The following is a 1957-nucleotide window of genomic DNA, read 5'->3' on the forward strand; positions in this document are numbered from 1 at the left end:
CACTGCCTTAACTCACTATAATAAATAAGATTAAAATAAAGGTAATGTTATTTTTGTAAATCATATCATGTGTTGTTGTATACATGTACTTACAGTAGAGAATCTTGTGACTGTAATAATTCTGTTTCTTTCTCTGCTACTGATAATTTAAGCATTTGATTCTCATCGTACAGTTCTTGTTGCTCCAATTCAATGTCCCCACAATACTCTATAGCATGAGAAATTTATAAAATTAGTTCTAAATCTCATTACATGTGACAGACTATTACTCACTCTCTTTCCATTGTGTCTCTATTTCCCTCAAACCAATCTCTAGTTGTGATAGTTTAAGTGTCAGAGTATCTCTCTCCTCTTTCTGTACTTCTTCCAATACCTAATAATAATAGTAATATAAATGTATTTTTATTGTGAAATTCAAATGTTGGTAAATTATTTTTTTGTTACTTAAAATTTGAAATTTCATGCCTACTTACATCTATTTTTGCTGCATACTGTTGACCTAATTCATTCTTTTCTTCTTGGAGCTTCTTTACTGCATGGTAAAATTCAAAATGATAAACTTCTAATCTTTAACAACTTTAGGAAAAGTTAAAGATGCATTGTACATGTATGTACATGTCATTTAAAAATTCAGTTAGACATTATATCAATCACATCACACATGGGAAGTTTAATTATTGCACTAAAAGTAATGATAGTGTTACATGGCATTTACTATTGCACATAAATTTGTAGAAATTTTTTTTAATGTAAAAATCTAATTCTAATTAGGGTCTGCTATCTGCTAAAACTTTCTAGAAAACATAAAAACATGTATTATGTATCAGAAAAAATTATAAAAATAGAAAATTCCTTCCTGGCCATTACTGACAAAATTTAGCACAGGCACTTAATTTGGCTCAATTTTTGAGCAACTTTAAAAATTCATAAAAAATCCAAATTTAATCGAAATATGCCCAAACTTTCTGCACAACATAAAAACATTTAGGGTGTATATGTATCAGGAAAAATTATTAAAATGAAGCATTCTCACCTTTTAATTTTTGCTAAAATTTGGCCAAAGACACTGTACTATAGTGCAGGGATTTTGGCCCAATTTTTGAGTAACTTCAAAAATTCATTAAAAATCTAAATTTAATCAAAATATGCTCAAACTTTCTACACAACATAAAAACATGCATATGTATCAGGAAAAATTTTTTAAATGAAGAATTCTCGTCTTTTCATTTTTGCCAAAATTTGGCTAATTTTGGCTCGATTTTTGAGTAACTTTAAAAATTCGTAAAAAATCTAAGTTTAATCAAAATATGCTCAAAATTTCTACACAACATAAGAACATGTATATGTATCGGGAAAAATTATTAAAATGAAGGATTCTCACCTTTTCATTTTTGACAAAATTTGACTAAAAACACTGTACTATAGTACAGGAATTTTGGCCTGATTTTTAGCAACTTTAAAAATTCATAAAAAATTTAGATTTAATTGAAATATGCTCAAACTTTCTATACAACATAAAAACATGTATATGCATCAGGAAAAATTATTAAAGTTAAGGATTCTGATCTTTTCATTTTTGGCAAAATTTGGCCAACGACACTAGGGACTTTCGCCCAATTTTTAAACACATTAAAAAATTCATAAAAATCCAATTTTAATCAAAACTCGTAGAAACTTTCTACACAACACAAAAACATGGATATGTATCAAAAAATTATAAAAATGGAGAATTTTTTCTAGCCATTTTTAACAAGATACCCTGTACTAGATCTATCAGAGGCCATGGTTTTTGGTCCACTTTTGGACAACTTTAAAATTTCTAATTTTGATTAGAATCTAATTTTTTGATAGGCAATTATTATCATGAACCGTATAAATGGAATATTTGATTTTGTTTTTTCATTCTTAATTCTGGTAAAACAAATATTTCTTCCTCAAAAGGCATTACTCTATGTCA

General features: G+C 27.4%; 1 protein-coding gene and 1 long non-coding RNA gene across 2 annotated transcripts in view; both read right to left on the bottom strand.

Annotated features, from left to right (window-relative positions):
• LOC109581280 (uncharacterized) lies at positions 1–576 on the bottom strand. The gene is made up of 4 exons (XR_002184581.1): positions 474–576; positions 274–373; positions 94–208; positions 1–15 (listed from the first exon to the last, which is right to left on the bottom strand). It is a non-coding gene; the product is annotated as an uncharacterized LOC109581280 (long non-coding RNA).
• Positions 577–700: 124 nt separating this feature from the next.
• Positions 701–1957, bottom strand: part of LOC109581275 (uncharacterized) — a 7212-nt gene continuing 5955 nt past the window's right edge. The window contains exon 3 of the mRNA XM_019995252.1: positions 701–714. Coding sequence (XP_019850811.1) covers positions 701–714 — 14 coding nt within the window. The remainder of the gene's footprint in view (positions 715–1957) is intronic.

The sequence above is a fragment of the Amphimedon queenslandica genome, unplaced genomic scaffold, assembly GCF_000090795.2.
Source record: "Amphimedon queenslandica unplaced genomic scaffold, v1.1 AMPQUscaffold_13450, whole genome shotgun sequence".
NCBI lineage: Eukaryota > Metazoa > Porifera > Demospongiae > Haplosclerida > Niphatidae > Amphimedon > Amphimedon queenslandica.